Source organism: Phoenix dactylifera, chromosome 3 (assembly GCF_051530095.1).
Source record: "Phoenix dactylifera cultivar Ajwa chromosome 3, Ajwa_hap1_PhDact_Kaust_v1.1, whole genome shotgun sequence".
Taxonomy (NCBI): Eukaryota; Viridiplantae; Streptophyta; class Magnoliopsida; order Arecales; family Arecaceae; genus Phoenix; species Phoenix dactylifera.
In genome coordinates this window covers 45,949,935-45,976,538 of record NC_143192.1, presented here as the reverse complement: position 1 = coordinate 45,976,538, position 26,604 = coordinate 45,949,935, and the positions used below count along the sequence as shown (strand labels likewise).

Sequence of the window (26,604 nt, the reverse complement as noted above, 5' to 3'; positions counted from 1 at the left end):
TCGTGGCTAAATCCCCTTTCAGGAAGATGCACTCAACCCCTAATACTCGTCTTACATAGGTAATGTTCTCTCAAGCTGCCCTGAGCTCCGCTCCTATGGCTGTTATGTCAATGATGCATTACCCCCCAACTACAATCAACATGAAGTCATGACACATGATCACAAAGCCGATACCTCCTTTGTCTCCACCTATGGACACACTTTCATCGAAGTTCACTTTAAATGGCCGGAGGGTAAGGGCTCCTACGAGACAAGGATGAACCTAGGTGCTGCTGCAGCGAGGTGGGGATTCCAGATGTCCATAGCCATCCCAGATAGGGATGGCAATCGGATCAAATCAGACATAAATAGGTCGGATCAGATGCAGGTCGAGTCAGAAAATCATAAACCTGAACCCGACCTGTTTATTAAACATATCAGAAATTACAACCTGAACCTATCATGTTTAATAAATAGGTAATCCGACTCGACCCGTTTAACCTGTTTAATAAATAGGTAACCTGTTTGCCCAACCTGATCCGACCTATTTAACCTGTTTAGCCCAACCCATCCTGATCCAACCTGTTTAACCTGTTTGCTCAACCCGACCCAACCTGTTTAACCTGTTCCCATGTCTTCATCTTCCTCCTCTTAGTGAGTCCAAAGTTGAACACCTTCTTGAACGCGAAGACAATGGCGAGAGAGAGAGAGAGAGAGAGGGGGGCAGAGACAGGCACAAAGAAATACACCAAACACCATCGAAGAACTTGTCCCACGCCAATGCGAGAGAAAAAGAAAGACGAAAGCGGAGCCACCCACCCACCTCCGGCATTAATCGTTCGATCCGCATCGTCGTCGCCCTACATCTCCGACAGATGCTCCGTCGCCGCCAGCAGTGGCGGCGATGAGAGAGGAGAAGAAGATGATGGAGGGTGCCTTGGAGGAGCTCGAGCGACGGAGCCACTACCTCAGCTCCCTCATCCAACGCACCAAGCTCAAGCCCGACGGCAAGCCGGAGAAGCACTACCACCAGGAGCTGGCGAAGCCTGATAAGGAGAAGCATCACCACCATGACTATCAGCGGCAGGAGAAGAAGAAGGAGGGAGATGAGGTAGTCGATGGCAGGGAGGATGATCCACAGGAGCAGCAGCATAACGTGCATGTGAGGGTAGCAGACATGCCGCCAGAGCTCCAGAAGCGGGCATTTCGGTGCGCCCGTGAGACGCTCACCGCCATGCCCAAGCTCGACAGCAAGCAGCTCGTGCTTGCCCTACTCTCCCTTTATTTTAGATTTGTTGTTCCCCAATCGAACCAATATATTAAATGGGTTAAACAGATCGAACATTTAAAATATGTACCCGGTCCAATTAATAAACAGATTAAACGTATCAATCTGTTTACGATCCGAACATGTTTAGGTCAAATCCAAATCTGTTTATGGCGGATCAAATACGGGTCGGGTTGGCGGGTCGGATCATATTTTGCCGCCCCTAATCCTAGACGAGGTCAACGCAGTGATCATGGTGATCTCAACATAATGACGGAGAGCTCCATCCACCACCATCTCAGTGGGTGCCCTCATGCTCTCAAAGATCCAAGTGTTTTTGTCCAACCAAATATAATAGACCAGATAAGCACAAATGATGCCCCACTCAGAAGTACTCGATCTCTGCAGGAACTTCCTCATAAGGTGCAAAAAGCCCTGTACCAACCCCACGGACCGTAGCAGTGGAAATGAAGCCCTCCTCCAAATCTATGCTACCCGAGGACATCCGAGAAGAGTATGGCTGATGGACTCCTCTATTCAAACATCTCCCATGCAAGTGCAGGATCTGCTTTCTACTTCTTACCCTTTCTCAATTACTGTCACGTGTGCATTCCTAGCATAGGTAAAAATTATTTTTCAAAATTAGATCTTCATGTTGATACTCCGACAGCCCAAACTTGGATTTCCCAAAAGTGAAGATTTGAGTTCAAATCCTTACTTTGAAGGAGTTTGGATAGGATTTGGTTGCGCTTGACGTGACCAAACCAATCAAACTGCACCCGTGGAACCCATGATGCCACTCTTTATTATATGTTGACCGTAACATGACAACAAGGTAGTAATAGATAGAACACATCCAATTTCGTCTTTTAAGTAGCATTTTATTAACCAAAATAAAGTTTGATCCTGCTCACATGCAAGAAGCAAAGGGCCATCAGCCATTCGTCACATGCTTTAGATAGACTATAACCTCACATGCGTAATCATCTAATGCAAGTGATGTTTCCACAAACTTCATACCATGCACAGATATCTGTTAATGTTTAATGCTTCGATTGTTGATAATGATAGTCTACAGCATGTTTATGAAAAATTTTAAAAAGACATCCTAATCTACAGCATTAATGTTTTATACTTAGACATCAGCTTGATCAGACCCCAAAGACAGTGAAAACAAACATGAAGGGAAAAGATGAACTTGATATACAAAATGGCCATAGGGAGTCATTCATCCGGGGATGAGTTCAAAGTGAGCCTTGGTGCAGATTCGAGCCACTCAAGCTTGAACCACATTATATCCAATTCCATTCAGAATCAAATTGACAAGTTTTTAATTGGCTATCTAGCTAAATGAGAAAGACTAACAAGTCATTCACATATCTATGACTGAAAAAACACTGAATACAGTTAATGGCAAAAAATGTAATAATTACTGGAAAAACTGAGAGAACTACTTTATAAAGATTGCCATTGATTGCTGGAACAAGCTATAAATCACCAGCAAAGTACCATGTCCATCTCATGAATAACACAAAAAGAAAAAAAACAATAAAAGAATAACTGGTTGATGCTATATATAAGTGCACGATCGGCGATCTCATTGCTCTACAAGGCATCTGCAATTTCATTGCATGTGTAAGCAAATAGCTTTACAACAAAAGGAGTATGGTAATTACGTAATCCAATAAAATACTTACCTGATCACTTCATTTTCTTTAATTACCAGGGGCAACATTTTGATCTTCAGAAAATTCACCAAATATATCTGGGCAATCATCCCATTTCTTCTGCTTCCTTGCCTCCCAATATCCACCTATATAGCAAAATGTGCCATCCTCGCTATCCTTCCTGAACCATCTTGGTTTCCACCCATTCTCCTGTAACTTTCTTGACTGCACAAAGAGAACAGCACCAAGTATCAGCACTGTTAGGCAAGACAAAGATATAAATTAGCTAACCATTTTAAATAACAAATAAATAAAATATGGACATCAACTGCAGATTCTCAGAGGTGATCATGTCACTCAACGTGAATAATATTTGCAAGAAATATCTCTACCAATCATGGTCTGCCAAAACGGGCCGAACTGCCCACTTCGGGGAGTGTCGAGCCGACCCGGTAAGAAACCGGGTCGGTTCGTTATTTTTTTCAATTCCGGCCCCGAACCGGTCGGAACCGATCCCAAACCGACTGGAACTGACCAAAAAGGGTCTGAACCGATCGGAACCCATGCGAACCGGCCTGGAACCAATCGGTTCAATTCAAACTTGGTGCGAACTGGCCGGTTTGCACCGAGTTGACCCAGTTCTAAACTGGGCCCCCTCTTTTGACTTGTCTGAGGCATTATTTATTGTTGGAAAGGCCTTCTTGAGCCTTTCCAACAATTGAAAGCGGCGGAGAGGTTTCCGCCACTCCCCTTTCCCAACAACTAAAAAATCATACCAATTTAGCAATTCTGAAGAAAGATCCAAGCCTAAATAAGATATGCTTCCTCTCCCCTATCTCATTCTCTCATTTTTTGGGAGAGCTCGAAAAAATGGCTTGAAAATAGCAAAATAAAGGAAAATCATGCCAAAATTTCAATTTGGGCTTGATTTGTTTATATATTGTAAATCTATGGACGATCTACACGATGACATACAAACTTTTAATTTTTAGATTATATATAATTTTTAAAAATTAATAATATATTTTTAGATTAAAAAATAAATAAAATAAAATAAATAAAAATTTAAAAAATATAAAATTAGAAACGTATTAGGGCATGCAAGATACTCTTCATAACAATTTGGTGTCCATTCATTCAAGTTTTGATGTAATCATGCGCACAGTGGCTTAGGCCTAAATTTGAAAAAAAAATTAAAAAATAAGTAGATTTTGATCCATGCCCAAGAGCCTAAATATATATATATATATATATAAAATCTATTGTTGGGTTTTACATGAATCTAAGCTGAAATTAATTTTTTAAAATATTAATATTAAAAAATTATTTTTAAATTAAAAAATAATTAAAAATATATAAATGGTACCAAAAATTATGAAAAATTAGTAGTACATATTACATAATTCAGAATTGATTTTCGAGGTAGAAATCATATTTTTCAGAATTTATGATATTTAAACATAATCTTAAATTTAAAAAGTATTAAAAATATATAAATATATAAAAAAATATGAAAAATAGTATTATGTATTAGATAAATCAGATGTATTTTGAATAAAAAAAATTATCTTAGCCATAACAAAATTTTGCTATTTTTAAATAATTAATAAACTGACGTACTTGATAAACCTGCAGAAATGGAGCCATCAAGAAAAAAGGAGCCAAAGCGTGACATTGGCTAGGATCATAGGTAAATGTTCTCGGGTCGGCACCACTAGAAGTGCAACTGGTGCAACACAGAGTTCATGGAAGGAGGGGTAATCAAGTTGAAGCAGCACTTAGTTGTTGGTTACCCCGATGTATCTATATGCCGGAAATGCCCACATGAGGTTCGACAACTGATGAAAAAGCACTTTGCTGATTTTAAAGTAGCGAAGAAGAGAGTTTCCAAGAAGGCATATATGGGCCATCGAGTGGTAGAGCCATCTTTCTATCATTCTAGAGAGTCAGAGGAGGCATCCACTCCAGATGACAAGCACAGATCAGGTTGCCATGCAGGCAAGTTTGGATGATCAGTAGCAGCAAGATGAGCTGGCCAGACATAGAGCTTGATTTGGGCCCTCGTACTACGAGTTGGGCTCCGATTCTGCGAGCAGCAGGACAGATTCAGAGTTCAGAAGGACTTCCTCAGTCAGGAAGGCTATCAGCAGAGGCAGTAGCCGGATTGTATCCATATTGGAGACTTTTAGTAGCTAAAAGAAGTCATCTAAAGATATTCCACCAAGAGCAGCAATCCATAATTTAGATCCACATGCCTTTTCCAGCAGAGATTCGACCAGCAAAGGGTTGACTAAATGCTAAAGAAGGATGTGTGGCGAAATATTGAATCCTATTTCCACTTCAGCCACATCCCAGCGAATGTGACAGACAATACATACTATAGGCCTGCTATTTCCGCCATACAGGCTGCCAGTCCTAGTGTAGATCCTTCAGGCTCGAAGAACATTTACGTTGAGCTTCTTGACAGTAATAAGGAGAAGCTAGAGAAATAGATTGCCTCCTACAAGAGAAAGTGGCCCACATATGGATTGACGGTGATGTGTAATGGTTGGACCGGTCATACTAGGCGAAGCATCAACTTTTTAACATATTGTGATACGAAAACTTTCTTTTACAAGTCGGTTGATATTTCTGATCAGGTACATGATGCCGTATACATCCTGAAACTAATGGAGGTGATTGATTAAGTAGGAAAGGAGAATCTCATGCAGGTCTTCACTGATAATGGGCCACAATACAAAACTGTCAGAGATATCTTGATGGATAGGGACCACGGTGCACGAACTAGTAGAGCCCGCGAGGATATAATTGCATATAGAAGATGGGCTCCTCGAGGTTATTTAGGAGGACACGATGCAGCTACAGATGACCTAGCACGTAGAGTAGGATCCATAGATATATCAGGTTCCGAGTCGTATACTGAATTCTGTTACCTGCATCCACATGTAGACTATAATCCATACGGATATAGATATGGTGCGTTTGTGGCATCTTTCGGTGGCTACTATACTACGCAGCCTGAAGCATCTTACGGCTTAGATTTTGCTATCGGATATTCGGATGGGTCCCTCTACAGCCATATTATGAGCCAGAGGATATTTCTCAAAGCTAAAGCTTTAGCCAGAGATTTGAAAGTGCTTGTAACCTGGTGGGCATTTCTTATGGGATGAACGTACAAGACTACAACGCTGCTTGACTAAAGAGGCGGGCTGATATGCCACTTGACTATGCTCATGATCCAGATATCTACGAGAGGCATCACCACTCGATCCGATTTTAGATATTGATATATATGTTATACTTTAAATATATGCAATTGATGGTATTATTTTATAATTTTTATGTCACCACTTGATTTGAGGATATTTTATGTTCTTTGTAACATACAATATCTCACGAATCATTTTATGATTTGTATCATTTTAAAACAATAAAATGTATCATTTAGATTAAACCGAGAAACATCAAAAAAAATTAAGAAAATATCATAAAACTTTAAATTACACTTAAAATTATTGAAAAAGTTTAAAAAAAGTGATTATCAATTAAAAATTCTTGAAAACGCAAAAAAATAGGCATGCATGCCCTACCCGTACCGACACAGTACGATACTGAACCGGTAGCGACCCGTATGAGCCGTCAACCGGTACGGTTCCTGGAACCGATTCAGCGGATCTTGCTACCAATATTATTTTCTTCGTGTAGATGACTTGATGATCATCTTGTATACAACGATAAGTGTTTTCCACAATGACTCAACCCACAGTGGAGTTGCAAAATCTTGATAAGTTGGGTACAGATCTCGGATACCTTATAGCGAATGAAGTTCCCAAAGGTAAAATGCAAAAGATTTTTTTAATAAAAAAAGGCAATAAAATTTTAACTCTTCAATTAATAAAACTTTAATCTCAAGAATTACCATACCATAATCATCAAGCTTCTGTCCCAACTATTCGAAATTTATCTATCTCGGAAACTACCAGACTAAACTATACAATGATTTGTCTTTTTCTGCAAAGATCTAAGGACCCTCTTAAAAGATCTAAGATACAAGGTGCATGCATGTGTGCGGACACCTGTCCTTGAGGCCCAAAAAGAAAAAAAAGAAATCATGAAAAGAGAGACTGAGGGAATACCATGCGCTGTCTTCTTTCCAATCGCTGCTTCTCTGCATTTGCCTTTTCATACTCCCCATTCTCTAAATACCTCTGGTCTGGTCGAAGTCTAGAATCTGTAGGTGGAAGTTTCTCCTTAATCCGTGATCAAATATTTCGGATCAGAACTATACCAGAAAATAGAAATGAATGAGAGTAAAAAAAGTAGAAGGTAATAAGTTGATTTCATGTCACATCTACCTGTAGTTCTGATGTTAGCTCATTCAGTGTCATTGCAAATGATGACAAGTTATACCGAGTGGGATTAGCAGGAGGCTTACTCCTTTTCCACAATAAGGTATCATTTTGTGTTGAAATACAACCCTTGGTCTTGAATATATCATCATCTATGGTGCAGTACATGCTGTCATCCCATTTTCCCATCAAAGTAGCAACTTTAGTTTTATTGACATCCTCAACAAAGCCTTGCACCTGTGTGGAACAGTTAGACCTCAGATTTCATCAACAAGTCAAACAACAGACAGTAATGAGTATCTATTTTCTTACCTGACGTGGGTTGCGTTCGAGGAGAGACTGGTCTTTGAACTTCAGCTTACATGAATATTGCTGGTTGCCCAGTATGTTCATTGTTCCGTGGTGGTTACAGTATACTTTACCAAAGATGAGGTTATAAATAGTCGTTGTGACCTAACATAGGAAACAAAATGATCAACTTGGCATGAGTAAAGAGAAAACAGATTGTTGTTGCAGAGATGGTAGATCGATCTCTCTCTCTGCATGCATGCATGCGCGTGCATATGGGTGCACATGTGCATGCGTGTGTCTATTTATGTGTGTTCATGTGCGTGGGGACATAGCTGAAGAGAAAATATATTTTGTTGGAGATGAATGTGGACATGTTCGTGGATATATATGCCTACACTGCATACCTTACTCCATTGAAAAATTTCACCATCATCAAATTTCAGGGTCAAGACACCTACAGGATCTAGTTGGATAGTTTGTCCCCAAAATTTACTCCTGAGATTGCTGTCACCCCAGAATTTCCAACCTTTGCCTTCACAATGGCAGGCAATGAGCGTTGGGTGGTGGCTTACCTATTATGGGAAATAGCAAAAAGCTTATATCCAGAAAGAAGACCTCTCATGAAATAAAATTCTGGAAGATTGATATACAGAGTTAAAAGAGCATGATGCATGCTGACCAGTGATTTGGAGTAAGGTGGAAAAACGTAAATGCAAAACTTTAAATGGTGAATGCATATCAGCCATCATGTAACACTCAGATGGTCTACATAAATAGACAAATAAAAGCAGTATTACTTGAATCAATAGAACCCATTTATGAAATGGTCAAAAAGGATGCCATCATAGAATAATATAAAAACTACAGCAATGTAATGACTCCGGGACATTGGTACACAACTATATTTGCTGACTCCAGAGGTTGCGGAGCATGGAATGGAGGGAGAATATTAAATGTTTAACAATGAGTCTGGACCATGGCTCATCTCATTCCAGTTCCAAGATCAAGATAAGCCCTAGGTAGGTCAATACCCAAGTTGAAGGATTAGTACCAATTTCTAGTACATGTTCATTTATTTGACTGAATTGATCACTTCAAAGGTGCCCTCTACAAAATACAGCGCCCACAAATCTGAAGCAGCTATTCTCATGTCCAGTGATCTGAAGTAAGATGTGAGTCTGCCAGCACTAATCAAACTTCAAAAATTCCTCAACTGCAGTGCCTGACTACATTTGATGAATCTACAGGTAGTAGGATTGCACCCAACTTAACCATAACATTGAGTCTGGACGATAGCTCATCTGACAGTGATTACAAGATTCAGAAAAGCCCTATGTAAATCAAAGCTCAAGTTAAAGGACTTGCACTAGTTTCCAGTACACCAAAAAATTAACAAGCTATCTTTCATTTCTTCGAATGAATTGTTCACTTAAAGAGCGGCACTCATAAAATTCAGTACCCATAAATCTGAGGTAGCTATTCTCCTGTCAAGTGAAATGAGTCACTAATTTAACAGAGGAAGTATAAAGAATAGAGATACTTTCATATGAACCCAAAAGTGCACAAATGAAAACAATAAAGGAAGATCATATTTATAAGAGGGAGACAACTAATGAATTAACTAATGTAAAGTCCAGGAAATTGAACATCTTAATGATACCACTTATTCCACGAGTCACTGCACAGAAGATAACAGCATACAATCCGTTGCTGAGTAACATAGGATTAGAGGGAAAAGTTGATTTTTTTTTTCTTTTTTAGTGTGTTTCCCTCTAGGGGCAGGTCAGATAATGACTGGAAATCCACCAGTGATCTTCATGGATCTCATTATACAGATAAGATCATATGAAACTTAACCCCCCCCCCCCCCCCCCCAAAAAAAAAAAAAAAAAAAAACCCAAACAAAAAAAAAGACAAATTCTTATGGCCAGAAACAGAGTACCAAGTACCTTGTTTTCCTATCATGATTTATGTAGCTTGACATAAACCCTCATCTAATGGAGTGGGGAAGAAAATGATACCATGATATAGATATTCTACGCTGCAGGTACAATAATATTCAAATACAGACCTTTTCAGAGAAGAAGTGAATTCCTTTTTCAGGGAAGTCAGCTTCATAAGTCTCCCCTAGCAAAGGATTAAATGGTTTGCAGCGGCGGCCATCCGAAGAAGCATAACCAGAGACTGCAAAGGCAGCTACATTCAGAATTCTCATGAGACTGTTCCCCTAAATACAAGCATGGAAAACTTCAATGTAGGCAAAGAAAAAAGAAAGGAAAGAGGTCAATGCATACCACTATATAAGTCCAGGTGACATTCTTTTACATAATAGCATATGCAGAAAAATACAAAGCACACAACAAGTTGGGACTTGAATTAGGAATGCTACTAAAAGCCTTATCTACTAGACCTAGCAGGGAGAAACTTCATTTGTCAGGATAAAAATTAAATCAATCTTCAAGTCAATTAAGAACGAGAAATTCACAAGCATAACAATGTTCAATTTAGTCGCTCATATAATGCACATACACTACTGTACCATGAATCAGTTACCACAGATAGCAGGTACCACCTTCAATAAATTTGAGCAACCAAAGGATGAAAATAGACGAGACAGCTATATTAGCTTACAAGCCTCAAAGTATCCTATTTGTTTCGGTAAAAGCCAATTAAATTTACCACCAAAAAATAAATCATCATATCAGAAGAGTTAATTTGCAGCATGAACAATCATACAATCAACTAGACACAGACCAAGAAATAATTCAGAGAGTATGCTTGATGAAACATGACCAAGTATCACATCATGTGGGTGTTTTGATGGTTGGCATATCACAGTGGTACTGTGGCAGCATCCCAGTGCATCAGATTTTTAACTGATTTTTCACTAGAGACAAATGGGATAGCTGGGCAAAACACCTACAACAAGAGGTCTCTTAGAACTTCCAATTAATGCACATATTACCTCATCAGAAAGAGCAATGGGAATACCTTAATACAAGGCAGGGATAAAGTTAAGGGAAACAACCAAGTCTAAGTAACTACCTCATATTGAGAATCCAGGATGTGCTAAAAATGTGCAGAAGGAAGCATAAAGCCTAATGGTGACAGTGATTTTAAGGACAGTTTACAAAGCATGTAAAGAGGCTTTTCAATTATCCACAACCACAAGATTCAAATAAAGAATGTTTAAAGGTTTATGTTGGAAAATACTTTTACAGATACAACATTTATGTTTGAGATACTTTTTCACATACAAGGATAGACTAATATAATGTTTCTCTTTTTGTCATCTTCACATTTTATACATAACAAAGGCAATGCAAGTGTATGGCTTAATGCATAGTGGATTTGCCCACTAACAGTGACTTATTGCAGTACCATGCATCCTATCCAACCAAGGATTTAGGCCCCGCAGGAATAGGATGGTACTGTTGGTACTTGGTACCATACTATTCCAATAAGAACCAAGACTTGAACACCTGTGAGAAATTGGTCCGGTAAAGGGCTGGGATGTCCTGCCCATCGTGTTCGAAACCGATCAAGATTGACTAAATAAAGGCTAGTTCGGCCACTGCCAGGTGCAACTTGAGTAGGTTGCTTGATTTCAAAATGAAAAAGAGAGAGCAGTAGGGGGCCATGCTCCCTTTCTCTTTGTCTTAGTCACAGGCCGAAGTGCAAGCACAGATCGAGAAACAAAGGAGAGAGAGAGGGAAGAGGGTGAGGGTGAGGAAGGGCGAGGAGAGATAAGGGGAAGAAGGTCTGATCCATCATATCCGCATAGCGATTCAGTCTCCTCGATGCTTGAAAACGCATGCATACTGTCCTTATAATTGGGGGTGGGGGTGGTGGGGGGGGGGGGGGGGGGGGGGGGGGTGGAACTTGCATCTTTTGTTCAAGCCCATTCTGAGGGAGACTGCTTTGCTCCAAAGCAATCTGCACAATGGATTAATCCATTACATCAAATAGAAATGCCCTTTCTTTCTTTTCCACCAGCACTATTCACTACAATCTTAATTGTAGCATCTACTCACCAATCATCTCAAGTCCCCACTTGCTCTTCCTCTTGGGCATTTAGATTGGAATCTCATGGCCATCCTTCTGGTGATGTGGAATTTGTTGGTTCAGCATCCCTTAGGAGAATTAAATACATCCTTCAACCAGAGAATAATATGAGTGAATCCTATTATCAGTTTTTTCTACTTAGCCGTTTCATCCTAAAGCAGTATGGAAAGGTTTCCAATGGATCTCTCTCCCTCTCAATCAGCCTAGGAGCCTGAGTTTGTTTCGGCAAGGAAGGATCTAATTGGACATTCTAGTGACAGTTTGATCCAATCAATTTTGCTTCCTAGATCTAGAAAAAGGAGGCATGTTCCTATAGTTTTCTATCATTTTTATGTGTCTGTCTATGGTTCATCACTCATCAGGATGTTGGTGGCTTCAATATCTGCAACTTAAGGCATGACATCAATAGATCTCAACTACATTTTTGGTATCTTCAACTTAGTGGCATTATATTGATCAATAGGTTTACTCCTATATGATGGCATTTGTTGTATTATTTCTGCATCTTCACATTGCCAAGTTTGGAACAGATTGGAAGATTGAGTTGAAAAAGTGATTAAATCCTAATTATACTTAGTACTCTTTGACGACTAGCCTGCTGAGAATGCTGGGCAACCATCTTGGACATTCAATATTTCATATATGGATATTGTTTTAAGCTACAAACAATGAATTCAATCCTTTGTTCTTCTATTCCAACGAAGACTAATCGAGGAGAATCATCACCAGACCCACTGTGGACCACTCTACCAATTTCGAGGAGGTCTAGACAGGAACTAGGAGCAAGATCCATCATATCAAAAGCCCAATTGCACACCCAATCTTACAGAGGCCATAATTTTCCATACATGATCTGATTGAGGCGCTCTTTTATTTGAAGTTGGGTGATTTTTCAAGATTCATTACGATGTGTTAAAGGTTTGTCATATGCAACTATTAGGGGAGTACGACAATATCCAAGCCTCCAAACAAGACAGTCAAAAAAAGTTTTCTTTTTAGGTAAGATTTTGGTCGGGCATAACTTACAATCCTGAAAGAATTAGACAAAGCAGCTAAAGAAAAAGGTAATGTAGGAGTCAAGATTTAAGTCCAAGAGGATTTGAGCTTTTTTATGATTATTTCCACTAATCATGGCTATTTTAAGAAAGCTGCAACCACTTACAGCTAAAAGAGGAATCCAACTAGGATTTTGTAAGGGCATACTCTCACTAATATAAATAGAGAGATCATAGTCAAATTAAAAAAAATTAAGAAAAGAAAAAGGAACTTAGAACCCTACTTTAGCAAATTCTCTTATTTTCTATTAACTCTTTGAGAGATCTGAGTTGAGTGGATTAAAGAAAATCCTTTCTTCTCTCTAATCAAATCAAATACTCGCAAATTTCTAAATAGCAAGTTATCATCAGTCTCAAATGTACCTTTGCCTCAAGTTTGAGCCTCATCATCAACATATACTTCACATGGTGAAACCTCGAGCCAAATTATGGTAGGAACAATTGTTCTTGATACAACGTTGTTGCATATGCCTAAACCCCACCCAACTTAATCATACCTTATCAAGTTCCACCTAACTCGAGGCTTGAATATGTGGTGGTTGTTGCATCTCAACCTCTTCTATTCATTCAATTATCCTAGTTCCTAGTGGTGCTCAAATCATCTAAAACAAGCATGATTTTGAAGAAGCAAGATCAAGGTTCGCTGTCTCGGTACTAGATCTCGTACCGATGCCACACTAGCACAGTGTCAGTATGATACGGTACGAAATTTTTTTTGCATACCGAGTGTCGATATACCACCTATATCGAGTACCGGTACCGAACTGGTACGGTATGCCCCATACTCTCGGTTCGGGCCGGTATAGTATACCATGAGCAAAATTAATGACTAGCACATCATCAATTACTTGTACCTTGAGACCATAAATTACCATGGCCAATCTTAAGAGAATCTCACTTCACAATTCTCATATTTAAGCCATTTATCTCTAGTTGGCCAACATTAGTAAATGTAAATTTAGTACATGTAGCTTCATCAAACTTTTTAGTCATTTAAAGATTTAACCTTAACTTGCATCTTTGTTGCATCTTGTATTACTTAGTCTTGAAAAATTTTTGACTTTAGGGCTATGTTCACTGGTCGTGATTTTGGGCACCCCAATGCCCATATCTGCCCTACAAGTTGTTCCTCTAATATCCAATCTTAGTGGTTGCTCAACTCTTTAATAAGTTATATACACATGTTCAGCCTGTATATGTCTATAACTCAACTTGTGGCTTATGCTCTTTTACTTCAAATTGCTTACCCATGAACCTCATACAAGTTAGAGGATTTATACAAGTTGTAGAGTTAGGATGCTTCCATGATATCCCTTCTCCATGTGAATGGCTCATCACTGATGGTAAAAAATAAATGTCAAAAATGGAAATGTACTTGTTCTTTACAAGAAATAACTATCACATGCACTCAAAGAGCAACAAGCAATACAATAACATGAGTACAAAAATTACCATAAACTCTAGCAAAATGCGACTAAAGTTTGAACTATAAGGCCAATGCTTCAATAAATTAAATGGACTAATATAGGTTATGGTATCATGGACTTGATCCTTCTTTCGTTTTTTAAAAGACATTATTGGGTTTAACTAAAAAATAATAATATTTCTTTCTTCAGATTGTATAATCCCAACCACCAATCCAGTTTTCATTCATTTATAAATCACTTATAAATTCAACATTGCCTTGGACTGAAAGACAGGATATCGGCTTTTTAGACTTTTAAAACATGGCAAGCAGTATTGCTTTCAAATGAAGAATCATCTAGACCTATTGGAGTTTTGACCATCAAGCTAATATACCCAGTTCTATTCTATTAGCAAATGAATCATTGCCTGGAAAGAAAAGCCAAGCAATTACCTTCTAAATTCGTTTTCCTTAATTTCAAAAAATCCATTTAACAATCAAATTGTATACTTTCCTAGAGAGATTCCATCTAGCTCTTGTAAGGATCTGACAAACAACTTACCATTTATGGAAAACTTAACATAATCCTACAGATGATCATTTTCATGAAAACTAGGATTTTACAATCACAAAGCTTCAATCAACAAATTGTCGCCAATAAGGTGATAAGAAAGTAGAAAATCCTCCGTACCACAAAGACAAATAATTAGGTACCAGAGATACAAAGAATTATGGTCATCCCAAATTAATGCCTCGGGTTTCTAATCAGACAAATATCACCAAAGGGAAGAATAGTGCGACCAAAAGTAATTCGCCTAACTCGGCAACTAAAAAGCATTCCTCTCTCCCATAGATGGTTCAGAGAACCAGCAAGCAAGTGCCGATGGAGGCACTGAAGGATCAGCCCAGTCTGGGAGGACACCAATGGCATGGTGATTGAACCAAGTGGACCTAAGGGGTTGTCAGCAATGCTGGCCACAGTATTGGTGAATCCCGACCTCACAAAGCAAAGTCTGAGTGACTCCAAGGATGACAAAGAAGACTGCTTCGGATTCCCAAGCAGTGGTAACAGAGAATTACAAAGCTTCTGGTGTGCAAGAGGAGTCTCAAGTCTGTTAATCTCTCCTCTCATTTAGCCCTTTTTCGGTTCTACAGGTTACTCTCAAGCTTGCTGACTCCACAAGGTCTAAGTCACATGGTGTTAATGTTCCCTTGGATTGACATATCAGGAAGACTTCATCTCTTTGCCTCCAGGAAAGGTTTTAGATACCATAGGTTACTTGGGTTCTTATCTCCTATCGATTCCTTTTGCCAGTCTTCTTGTGTTTTTGAAACCCCCAGCCCCTAAACTACCTTAATTTTTTTTTCTTAGTATTAACAAATCTTTGCACGTCTTTGAAGCTATTATTTTTTTTCTTTAGATTGAGTATTCTTCTGCTTTTGTTGTGATAATTTTCCTTCATGTTTTTTTGGCATTGATGGACATATTTAGATGTATCCATTCTTTTTTTAATTCAATAAACTGAGGTTGTCCTTACCTTTTACCAAATAAAAAAACACTAGCCTAAATCGATAATCTTGGAATTGGAAATATTTCTTGCACGCAACTATGCTATTCTAAAAATGATATCCATTGCCTCAAAGAATAATGGTCTTAGTTAATGTTTCAACAAGCAAATAATATGGAGAGGTTCTTGAATTCAGCTTATGGCTCGCTTATTTTCCAGATCATTTCTTTAAGATGATCTTCGGATACCAAGAAAAACATTCATGAAGTTTAAGAAACATGATCTTTCTTAGGATTTTAAATTATACTATGAATTATTAAAAAATGAAGAGTCTATTTTTCATCTTCAATAGCAGATAGCAAAATGTTAAAAAAAAAAATCTATAGAAAGGTTAGACATTCTTGTACAAGTACATAAAGATACATGAGATTTTTAGCAGCAATCAAATTTCACATCAATTTAAAGGAGAATCTGAAAATTGATTCTTACCATTTTCCCATACTCATATGCTCGATCCAACAGATAAGAGTATTCCAAGTCCTCAAAACACTTCTGAAGTGTTGATAGTGGTTCATTAAAGTAAACCGGAAGGCAAACTCGCGTGAGATCTTTTCCAACATTATCTTTGATCATCGACCAAAGGCTGACACCTTTTTCCTTCTCAACAGGATCAGGCAATTTTGTACGCCTCCTGATATATGGAAATGTATTATGACCATTTGGCTCTATTTCAAGATCCATCATTTCCACGGTTCCTAAGCAATTTGCAGTACCCCAACTTTTATCAGCATGGTCTGAAGCTCTTATTTTAGAGGGACAGACAACAGTGGAATCACTAAAACTCTCCTTTGCATCAAAAAAGTAAGGCTTGCCCTCATCTGATAATTCATCTAGATCTTGCTTTTCAACATCATCAGATGATTCTGTGGTACTATACTCTGACCAAAATAAACAACTTTGTGAAGAGAAAAAAACTTTTAATCACTAAAAATGACAAAACAACATTATTTATGCTCAATATGTGCATCTAAAAGTTGTATATGCCATTCTAAAATTCCAGAATTGAATATAGCTTCTTAAAATAATTATAAGATGTATAGTCAGTATTTTATTTTTGGGTAAGTTTGAACATCAATCTTTCATAGACATAAGAAATGAACTGTTCAGATAGGAGTCTAGCACATGACAGTAACTGATTTCTAGAAGAACAGTGAAAATTTCAAAAGAATATGCAACAGAAAAGCTGTTGGAATACAGACATAAATTGTGGTAGAAATATGAAATACCACTGTATTTTCCATGCTCTGAGCAAGAACATTCATGCTTCAGCAACTGCAATGGGCCTTCATGGATTGTTGTGGTCACTTCATCAGAATTAACTCCCTGAACAAACAAATGTCACTCTCAAAAAAGTAAACAAACAAATCAACTATATGTTCCTAACAAAAGTTTTCCCAATTAAGAAAAGCAATCATGTTGATCATTTAGAAAACCATACTTAATTTCACACAGTAATCTGTTTTTCACGACAAAGTAACTAAATCTTCTATACAGGCATATGCAGGTGTTGGGAGAAAAGCTACCTCAGTAAAATGACTAGCAACACCAAAAATCTGAAAGCCTTCTATTCCTAAAAGTCATACAGATATATAAATAATCAATTATACATCTACAACCCACAGTGGACAACATATCTTCTAAAGCACAAAAATGTCAACTGCTTATGCACAAGAAACTGCAACAACCTTGTTCAATCTCTTTATAGCTAGAATAATCCATCTCCATATATTTTGGATCACGTAACCAAATTCGCTGATCATGCTGTTAAGACCAGCAAAGATAGTGAACTTCAGTTAATGCTTTAGGATACCAGATGGGAAAGATCACACCTTAAGTAATTTTATGTATAAAGCTACCGTTGCAAGTTAGCATGTGAGGAGGCGTGCTCGCTTGTGAAGATGGATCCATAAAGCCAAATTGGTTACCAATCTCGTATTGAGTTCTGTTCCAAGTCGCCATTCAATGACACCACCCTCGGCCCCCACTTGGCTCTCCAAACTATATGCTCTCCCCTGATCTTTGCTTCGCTCTTCTCACTCTCTATCCTCCCCTAGACTCTATCTTTTCTCTCTATCCCTCTTGGTTGTGTTGTAGATCTACGCCCTCGTTCCCCACCCAAGTGGGATGTTATAGACCTCATGCCTAAGGAATCACAATTCAGACCTTGCAGGAAACTAGATATGACTAAAGAACAGGTGCCATTTTTTTAGATAAGAATTGAAAAGTCGAAGACAAACAGCCATTCCAAGGACAACAAGAAGACAAGCATGCAAATTTTTTAGACTTGCATCTAACAGGTAAGCAAAAACATTGAAAATTAGACTGCTCATGTACTTGTATAATTTTACTAAGACGGTCTCCTCTATATGCAACATACTACCAAAACCTCATGTTCTAATACATCGTAGCTGGAATTGGTATAGATGACGAACTTCTGGCGGCTCTGCGTAATGTCATTTATAAGATAGAGCCTTATCCAGAAGTCGCGACCCTATATCTAGAAGAGGTAACTTAACTTAAGTGACATGTGTAAGTTAACTGGTATCTTCTATTATTAATATAGTACAATATGATTTTTTTTCACATATCAAATTATTTAAAGAGGGCAGCAATAGCGAGCAGGTATGTTACATATCAAAAGGATATTCACCTGATGTTAGATGGTTATTAATATGGTACTATCTTATATCTATTTTTCTTCAATATTTTTACAGGTGAATAATGAATTCATTTTGGGCTATCCACGAGAAATCGTAAGCGGATAGCTATCCGGATCCTCTCCCAGACAGTGTCCTCGACTGGCTGTGAGCGCAATTGGTCCACCTTCGCCCTCATCCACAGTAAGTAGAGAAACCGTTTGACATAAAAGCGCCTCAACGATCTTATATATGTCCACTACAATCTAAGGTTGAGACTAATGCATTCAGAAGAAAGTGGAGCTCAATTATGCAGATATGATCTATAATGCTTTCGTTGATGATGACGATGATCCTATAATCGGATGGCTTGTGGGCCAGCAGCAGGAGCCGGAGCTTGATGAGCCTGGATCGCCTCCACGACCAGCCAGCTTCATAGCCAGCGAAGCTAGGATCGATGTAAGACAATGGGTTGAGTGCAATATTCCATGCATTTCTACAGCTGATCAGCCATAGCCACAGCCACAGCCACAGGAGAGCCAGTCACCATATAACTTCTTATCTAAGACATTCTCTAAGAGATATGATCGAGAGATGCTCGGATGAGGCCGCTACGATATCCGGTCGACTCGGTTAGGAAGGCGACATAGCCAGGCAGAGAGGGACATGAAGGGTAAGAAGGCAACTGCCCAATAAACCAAAAAAGAAAAACAAAGGGCACCTGCAGCTCCAATAAAAAGTTTCGAAAAGAAGTCCTGGAGCAGCAGCAATGACAGTTCTGATGGTCATGGATCTGCTAGCAATGGAGGGAGTAGAGGACAGGAGACAACCGCAGTGTAGTCTTCGATTCATTGGTGAGTTCCAGTTTACATATACTACACAAGATAGGAACCACGCTGGATGATCTGATAGAGCCCACGAGAATACAATTGCATATAGGAGACAGGCTCCTCGAGGTCATTCAGGAGGACACGACGTAGCGGCAGATGACCACGCACGTAAAGTAAGATCCATAGACGTATCAGATTTCGAGTCGTATATTGGATCCTATTATCTGTAGCCACAGACAGTCTATAACCCATATGGATACAGATATGGATATGGTGTGTCTGAAGCATCTTTCGGTGGCTACTATCCTACACAGCCTGGAACATTTCACGGTTCGGATTTTGCTGCCGGCATATTCGAATGGGCTTATCCACAGCCGTATTATCAGCCAAAGAATACCTCTCAGAACCAGAGCTTCAGCGAGAGTGCTTATAATCCGAGTAAGTTCCTCATAGGATGAACATACAAGACTACAATATCGCTTGGTTAAAGGATGGGTTGATGTGCCTCCTAATTATGCTGATGATCCGAATATCTACGAGAGGCATCGCCACTAGGAGTGGCAAAATATGACCCGACCCGCCAACCCGACCCGTGTTCGACCCGCCATAAACAGGTTTGGGTTTAGCCTAAACAGGTTCGGGTCGTAAACAGGTCGACCCGTTTAACCTGTTTATTAATTGGGTCGGATACGGGTTTTAGATGTTTGACCCGTTTAAACCGTTTAACCCGTTTAACTGTTAGGCAGGTTAAACAGGTCTAAACAGGTTAAACGGGTTAAACAGGTTAAACGGGTTAAACAGGTCTAAACAGGTTAAACGGGTCTAAACAGGTCTAAATAGGTCGGGTTGGGCAGGTTAAACATGTTGGGTTGGACAGATTAAACAGGTCTAAACAGGTTAAACGGGTCAGGTTGGGCAAACAGGTTAAACAGGTCGGGTCGGGTTGGGTAAACAGGTTACCTGTTTATTAAACAGGTTAAACGGGTCGGGTCGGGTTACCTGTTTAATAAACAGGTCAGGTTCAGATTTGCAATTCCTGACCCGTTTAATAAACAGGTCGGGTTCAGATTTATAGTTTTCTGACCCGACCTGTATTTGACCCGACCTGTTTATGCCTGACCCGACCCGATTGCCACCCCTAATCGCCACTCGATCCGATTTTAAATATCAGTATGTATTGGACTTTAAAAGTATATAATTGATTGTATCTTAATTTGAGAATATTTTATGTTGTTCATTTATGATTCGTATCATTCTAAAGCAATAATATGCATCATCTAGGATAAATTGGAATCATAGAAATATCAAAAAACATCAAAAAAAATATCAAAAAAAATATCACATTAGACTTAAATTTATAAAAAAAGTTTGAAAAGAGAGAAAACTACAAAAAATAGGGTGTGTCGGTCCATGAATTAACATGCCCTACAGGTTCGGTCGGTTCCGTTCGGCCCGAACCGGTACCGGAACCCATACCGGTCGGTTCAGCCCGAACCGGTACCGGGCACCGACCAGTACAGGTCCTAGTACCAATTTAGCGGACCTTGCACCCGTCTCTATAGTTATAATTGTATAAGTCTCGATTTTGATCTAGAATCCAAATTATTCTACTAAAAAATCAAGTCCTGCTTTTTCTAATTGATACCTAGTATTTTGGGCCAAATTCTTGTAGCTCAGTATGATACTGAGCCTCATCACCACCACTCAACATGGAATAGTAAAACTTTGATGGAGTTTTATATTTTTGAAGGGCAAAAATTTCTTTTAAAAGTAGTCTTTTATTCATGACCAATTTTTAGGAAATTCTTAAGAACATTCCCTCTTGGTAAGCAAGCTAATTGCTAGCTATAGCAGTAGACTTGCACGAACCCAAGTAATTACAAGGGTTGATATGCAGATATGCAAGAGTGAAGGATTCGTATGTAAATACAACATTTTCAAATGATTACATGTAAATATCTCAAAAATATATTGGTGATGATCTGTAATATGTCAACAGTATTTACACAATCACGAGCAGTACATATCAACCAAAAGAAGAAAGCCATATAGAAAATACCAAGTTATTGACACCACAAAATATGAGTCATGCGCCAGTACCCAAACAAAAGCATTTTAATTTTTATCTTTGATCCATAAATAATAATGCTAACATTTTAGCCTATTTTGAGATACATATGCATGTTATACTATTGGTATGCTATACCGATCGGTACCGGTCGGTACCGGATGTACCGTACCCCGTACCAATGTACATACATAGACACGCATATGCATGTGGATGCGCATATAAGACAACATACTAAACATTATATCTATTACAAGATTTGATAGTTCAAAATTGATTATGGACCCTTCAAATTCGAGATCCACAGTGTTGATCATCATCAAGACACCAAAAATCATAGGTTTTGATTATCCTTAACCTACGCATCAAGTATGTGCAAAATTAGACAGCTTTAATGACGTATTATGATGTTTTGCTATGACGCAAGCATCAAAACCAAGGTTTAAGATATAACAGGTGCACTAACAAGGGTGTGTACCAAGGTTGGCGGAACCGTCCCGAACCTTCCAGTTCGGGGCGTCCCGAGCCGTACCGGCGGCTTATCAGAATGGTTCCAGCAAAGAAACCAAAACGTCGTCGCCGGAAAAGAAGAAGAAGAAAAGAGAGAAAAAGAGAGAGTGAGTAGGAGAGGGAGAGAGAGGGAGGCCGGCGGAGGCCTCCGCCACCTACACCTGCATCGGCCCTCTGCCGGCCTCCCTCCCTCTCCCTCTTCCTCTCCCTCTCTCCTCCGCTCGCTCTTTTTCTCTGTCCCATGGTCTCATGTATCGCTACAAGCCCGATACGGTACAGCGTGGACTCGTACCGACTCATGCCGCTGGACAACTGGTATAATGTCTGATACCGGCACAGCAGACCCTGGCTTATACCATAAGGATCCTGCTGATAAAGACTATCGATGGGTACACAGAATTGACCGATACACCCTCGGTATAGATTTTTCTTGGGTTACTTTCAGATTTAGGCAACTTTTACGTGCAGCTTTTGAGGTTCAACCAAAAACCTCAAAAATCATTAAAGTATGATAGCATATTAATACATGACTCCCACCTTGCTTTTGCTATGCTAGGTGCCATGGATACCATACCACTAAGGTAGGTAATGGTGCAGGTACCGTATAAGTACTTCAAGCCTTGACATAAACATTTGTACATGTATATATTTATGGATGCACATGTACACATGTATCTATCCATATACATGGATATGTGTAGGTATGTATGTACATATCTATGTATATGTATATATGTATACCAACCATTCAGACTTGTTCCAAGTAGTTGGTTTCAGCTTTATTTATAATAGTGACTACACTAGAAGTCATGCCCATTTATATGAAATTATTATATGCATCAGCTAACAAATGATGCCGGACGATGAATCATAATGAGACTGAAGCACAGATATGGATATGGGACACAGAAACAACAGGATATAAACACGTTGATATGACAAACCTAAAACAAGTAGATACGATATGACTAGGACGTGTAAATGAATATATATGCATTTATACATTCTTATGTATATAAAAAAATCATCTGTAAAGCGTGGTGGGCTATCAAACATAGGTGTCCAGGAGCCTAGGCGACGCTAGGCAGTGACCCTCCTATAGCCTAGACGATAGCCTATGCAATTAGATGACGCTCATGTGACAGAATATTACAAGGTTTGTTTAACCAATGATTAAAACTTGCAAGAATCTCAATAAACCATCAACATCACATGACCCAAGGATTCATCATTACATATTAGTGCATGAGTTCTACTTGAAACGTAATACACTAGTGTGATATTATTTGATTTAAACTTAAAGAATACTAATGCACAACACCCTTGTTGTCTTAGCTCAAATGTCTTAGCTCAAGTGTGATATTATTTAATTTATTTGGTGGAGTACAGGGGATTACAACTCTCTAACCCCACTAAATTCTGGCCAGGTTCTCTATTTAACAAAGGATAAGCTCTACTAACAACAAAGAAAATCTCCAATCCACATAGAAAGCAGAAGCATGTTAAACTAAAGTGATTCCGCAACTCATACAGAAAAGTTTGTTAAAAAAAGAAAGAGGGAATAGAAAATTGTTACATTGACTATATATAAAAAAACAACACCAAAAAAAGGAAGCATAACAAGGATCCCATGGAAGCCCATCGACAAACAAAACAGTCACCCCCAACACAACACTCATACACTTACAAAAATAACAAAGAAACTGACACTGAAGAGATAAAGCCGATTTTTTTCAACTATCACAACAAAAAACCCAACAATCAGAAAAGCAAGATCCAATTTTTGGTTAGAAAAATACAAAAGAAATGCAAATAATCCAAATCCAGCAGCAAAACGAAAAAAGAAATGAATAAGAGGAGGGAATATGATACCAATGGTCTCAAAATTGCTTGGCTCTTCCAAGGCCTTTGTAATAGAGGATAAGCTCTGTTTAGGGCTTTCCAGCTAAGAGCGGGCAAAAATGCAAGACAGAGATTAGCTTGACACCTCTTGAATCCTTACCTGCAGCCTCTAGTCATCATTCGGCTGCTGCCATAGTGGATTGCTGCTGCTTGCTATTCAAACACCTCCATTTCTCACCTAAGATGGAGAGCATAGCAAGGGCCTAGGGTGGAGTCATGGAGAGTGAAGAGATTGGAGAAGAAGAACTTCTAGCGCACGGTCCCTTTTCTCCGTTAGTTGATCTGGTTTGGATCAAAATGGTCACTTGGGCGAACTTCAAAGGTTGGAATGGGTTATGCTCGATAAGGCTGGTGCAGGTTGGGCCAGCGACCCGAAGGAATTGCGCACCCAAGGTGATGCCCAATCACCCAGGCAAGCGACCAAAATGAAGGTGAGCACCAAAGTGGCAGGTTTTTCAGGTGAGCCTTGCCTGGGCAAGCTAGGCTAGGCGAGGTACCTAAGCACCCACCCGTAACAACTTTGCTATCAAAATAACGTAATCCATACTTTATGGGATATCATCAACTTTTATAAGCTCATCATTAAGTCATCAATCAAATCCATAAACCCGAGTTCACAATTCATATTTTAATACCAATGATTTTTTATCATGAAAAGGAAAAAAAAGAAAACATCCTCCCCTCATTTTAGAACGTATTAGGGGAGTATATCTAGTGTATGCAAAAAGTATCCAAAGTGTTTTTTCAAAAATTTTCAAAAATAGAGTACTTTACAAAAGTATCAAACACATATCTAAGAAGAATCTGACAAGCATCTCTACACATACATGTTCAATACAGACACCGCATGCAATTTGAATTATCCATAGCAAGGTTCGTCGTCTCGATTCCGGATCCCATACCGGTGCCACACTAGCACTATGTTGGTATGGTACAGTACGGTGACTTTTCGACGTACCGAGTGTTGGTACGCCATCTGTACCGGATACCGGTACCAAATCGGTACAATACGGTATGCCTCATACCGTCCGGTTCGCACTAATATGGCGAACGATGATCCATAGTTCCTTATAATGAGATATAAGAGGAATAAGTTGATCCTGAAAGATGCCATTGTCAAATACGTAGGATTAGAAGGAATTTGCAATCATATATACCAAAGCCTTTGTTTAGAGGATTGCACTACTCTTTTTCCTAGATTTGATTGACCTATTAACAAAGCCATAAGTTCATAAACTTAACTGCTAAGCTTGTATATAGAAAGTTGCCCATCAAATTGAACCATCTATAACCATAATCAAGTCATGCTCATGTAAATACTCAATTTTTTACACAAATAGTTATAATAGATTTTATATAGCCATGATACAAAATTGACCAATTAGAGTTTAAAAATAAAAAAACAAAAACCATAAAGAGTTCCAATCAGGATTCCAGTGCCATAGTGTAAACAATATGCAAAACTTCTCCTAATTTAAAAACAAAAATGGGGAAGGGGGAGGTGTATAACATAATTATAGTAAATACACCATATTAGATTATCTTGGTGGACCACCAAAACAGAGAAAGGCGATGGTGAAAAGCTAAGACTTCAAAAAACAATCTTGCCTTAGATCCTACTCATTTGTCAAAAACTTAATTAAATAAATTTTTTATTAGAATAATAGACAAATTGCATAATATTAAAAAAAAAAGGCAATACCTTTATCCTATATCAGAAGTCATAAAAAACATCTCCATTTGCCAACATGAAAAAAGTAATGCGCACATTTACTAAATGCCTCAATCAAGAATATCTGTTATTACACAAATAAATACCTCAAGCTGTTGCTGTAATGTGCCCAGAAAACTTAAATGTTCTTCGTAACGAAGCCTTAATTGTCTCTGAAACTCTGAAAATTCTGACAGCATGATCTGCTCACAATCCTTCATAAGTGCCTCATCTAGTCCCTCCACATGCATGCGATCTCTAAGCTTTTTGGTTGAAATAGGTATATCATTCTGGATAAAAGATATCCTTCCATCTAGAGAAAATTTACTTCTAGCTGAGACCAAAGCCTCAATCCAGGCAACACGATCTTTCCTTGAATCAGTTCTCAATTGAAGTGTCTTTGTCGGAGAAAATATATAGAACCGTCTTTCATCTGTCTTACTTTCACGAAATGATGAGATCTAGCAAAAATTCAGAAAAGTTAATTAACTTTGAATTAGAGGAATTTATAATGAACCAGCAAAATAGATAAGAATTTTTTTCTCCAAAAAGTTTTGGTTTTTAAATGGTACAGCATGATATGTTGTCACTGGCATAGCCATTTTATCATTCATGAGCTATTACAACTATACAATCATCCTATGCACAATAATGTCAATCAGGGAATAAATAATCAAACCTCATCTTAAATAAAACACAAAAGAAGCAGTGATAAAATCGATGAATATAAAAGTTGTTCATAATTACATCCTGTGAATTTGACATGTCTAATAAAAGACAAATAATGAATGGAGAGATAAAGAAGAGAGAAAGAGAGAGGGGAAAAAGAGAGAGGGGGAAGAGAGAGATAGAGAGAGATTTTCACATTTACGGCACCAAAAATGAAAACAGAATGTAGTTATAACTAACAAATAAAATTTAAAACAATCTCAAGACATGAAAAATGAACACTCAAAGACGGCAGCCCATGTAATTAGCTTTTACACAAAACAAACACTGAGCAATGAATTCTTCCTGCCTATGAACAATAACTCTAAAACCAAACTTTTGGATTGTCATATAAAGTGAATGAAAAACTTAATCCACAAATCCCTATGTCCAGACATAATTCAACGGTTTGAACCTAATGTAATAATAAGAAGCTTCATAAAAGCAGCGGCCTATAGAACTCCTAACATAATTCAACCTCATGTAATAATATGAAGCCTCATAAAAACAGCGGCCTATAGAACCTTTCTCATTTTAAGAAGCATGAAGTATATTGACACGCAAACGAGCAAGTAACATTAAAAAATATTTAA

General features: G+C 38.5%; 2 protein-coding genes across 7 annotated transcripts in view; one reads left to right on the top strand and one right to left on the bottom strand.

The window, feature by feature from the left end:
• The first annotated feature begins 782 nt into the window (after nucleotides 1-782).
• LOC149768118 (uncharacterized) lies at nucleotides 783-2,488 on the top strand. Its single transcript, XM_089929948.1, has 2 exons — nucleotides 783-1,240; nucleotides 2,393-2,488. Exons 1-2 carry the CDS (start codon nucleotides 884-886, stop codon nucleotides 2,486-2,488), a joined length of 453 nt encoding a protein of 150 aa, XP_089786074.1. The 5' UTR covers nucleotides 783-883.
• Nucleotides 2,489-2,675: 187 nt separating this feature from the next.
• Nucleotides 2,676-26,604, bottom strand: part of LOC103705150 (oxysterol-binding protein-related protein 2A) — a 35,133-nt gene continuing 11,204 nt past the window's right edge. The window contains exons 2-11 of one of the 6 annotated variants that reach the window (XR_015976478.2): nucleotides 25,411-25,764; nucleotides 16,873-16,969; nucleotides 16,076-16,524; nucleotides 9,625-9,780; nucleotides 7,958-8,125; nucleotides 7,575-7,715; nucleotides 7,269-7,499; nucleotides 7,050-7,195; nucleotides 2,944-3,138; nucleotides 2,676-2,862 (exon numbers count right to left, since the gene is read on the bottom strand). Coding sequence is in view for 3 of the 6 variants with exons in the window: in XM_008788772.6 (XP_008786994.3) it covers nucleotides 2,962-3,138; nucleotides 7,050-7,163; nucleotides 7,269-7,499; nucleotides 7,575-7,715; nucleotides 7,958-8,125; nucleotides 9,625-9,780; nucleotides 16,076-16,524; nucleotides 16,873-16,969; nucleotides 25,411-25,764 (1,887 nt within the window). In the remaining 3 variants the exon portion in view is untranslated. The remainder of the gene's footprint in view (nucleotides 2,863-2,943; nucleotides 3,139-7,049; nucleotides 7,196-7,268; nucleotides 7,500-7,574; nucleotides 7,716-7,957; nucleotides 8,126-9,624; nucleotides 9,781-16,075; nucleotides 16,525-16,872; nucleotides 16,970-25,410; nucleotides 25,765-26,604) is intronic. The other 5 variants (XR_015976477.2, XM_008788772.6, XR_015976479.2 and 2 more) reach the window with 5 other exon arrangements.

What these genes read in the sequence shown, in the direction of transcription:
- LOC149768118 (XM_089929948.1), top strand. Translation starts at nt 884, where the DNA reads ATGAGAGAGGAGAAGAAGATGATGGAGGGTGCCTTGGAGGAGCTCGAG. An exon ending in AGCTCGACAGCAAGCAGCTC is followed by an intron (nt 1,241 to 2,392) that starts GTGCTTGCCCTA and finishes CTTAGACATCAG; the next exon opens with CTTGATCAGACCCCAAAGAC.